The 1307-nt window shown below is 35.4% G+C and overlaps 1 protein-coding gene across 1 annotated transcript in view; it reads right to left on the reverse strand.

Moving 5' to 3' along the window:
• CRISPLD1 (cysteine-rich secretory protein LCCL domain containing 1) overlaps window positions 1-1307 on the reverse strand; it is a 75093-nt gene that overhangs the window by 2543 nt on the left and 71243 nt on the right. The window contains exon 9 of the mRNA XM_012663100.1: window positions 1005-1135. Within this exon, the coding sequence (XP_012518554.1) occupies window positions 1005-1135 (131 nt within the window). The remainder of the gene's footprint in view (window positions 1-1004; window positions 1136-1307) is intronic.

Raw genomic sequence — 1307 nt, forward strand, 5'->3', positions numbered from 1 at the left:
TAAATGAAACCATACCACCCCATTTAGCTCATAAAGTTGCATATCAGATTCTATAACTCAGGATTTCATTTTATATATCACATGTGCTTAAGGAGGCCATGAGCCAGGTTATATGGAAGTCACCTTCTCAACAATGGCCTCTTGATACAGTCTCCTCTGAAAAATTCTCAGCAGTTCAGAGATAAGATAAATATCCATCTTATTATGAGGATGACACCCAGATGGTTACGTGGAAGGCAATCTAGATAACCTGCATGGCATATTTTGTTGCTGCCCTTTAGAGAAATTATTACATATATGAACAATTTTGGCAATTTTGAAGAACTCAGGAAAATATCTAAAAGTTTCTATATCTATACAAATAAATGGGACTTACTTCCATAAGTACTAATGATTTAAAAAAAAAATCACCATAGGTTCATTTTTCTTTATGTTTATTAACACATGATAAAGTGAGTCACATGGATTTTTTCAAATCATTAAAATATATAATACTAGCAGGCTAAATAATATGAGATGATCTGAAAGAGTCCATTTATATCATACTAGGCATCCAACTTCAAGTCAAAAAGAGAACTTGGTTCTAGGGAAAATCAGACTCATTGTTTTTCTCAAATACTTTATCAGATAACTGGATTAGAGAAATATTCAGTGCCTTGCTCACCTATAAAGAATGAAACATAAAAACTAATCTAGAAAATCCAAAAGAGGATGAAAGAAATTTCCTAATTATAAGATCAATGAACAAAAGAGTGGTTCTGACTTGTAATCCGATTTTCATGTTGATTTTTATAAGCCAGCAGGAGACAGGCACCTCTGGTACTACAGCTTCTCCCATCCCTGGAAGACCGTTTATAAACGTGTGCAAAGGAAACATACTGGCTCTGCCACTTAACTTTGAACCCATACTAAAATGGGTCCATTGTAAAGCAATCATGAATAAAGAGATGGATGGTATATGAAAAAAAAATATATATGTAATATACGTTCTGTTTTGTTTTTACCTTTCTGAGAAGATTCCATTCTGAAAAGAAGCGACGTAAGTCTTTCTTTTGTCCACAGGCATGACGTCAACATAACCACCATGATTTCGAACCACCCCAGCATGTACTGCTGCTCTGCAGATACTGGACAGCTGAGGAGGCAAGGAAAAAACAGGCCATTATTAGGAAATTCCTGCTGGACTTGCCCAGCCTATTCTTCTACTGGACTCAAGTCACTGAAATGTGGCTCGTTATCGATAGCCAGTGAGCAGCTAGAGGATAATGTTTTGAACATAAAGGAATGTTTCAAAAGTCAAAACTCAA

This window comes from Propithecus coquereli, unplaced genomic scaffold, assembly GCF_000956105.1.
Source record: "Propithecus coquereli isolate 6110/MARCELLA unplaced genomic scaffold, Pcoq_1.0 Scaffold8, whole genome shotgun sequence".
Taxonomy (NCBI): Eukaryota; Metazoa; Chordata; class Mammalia; order Primates; family Indriidae; genus Propithecus; species Propithecus coquereli.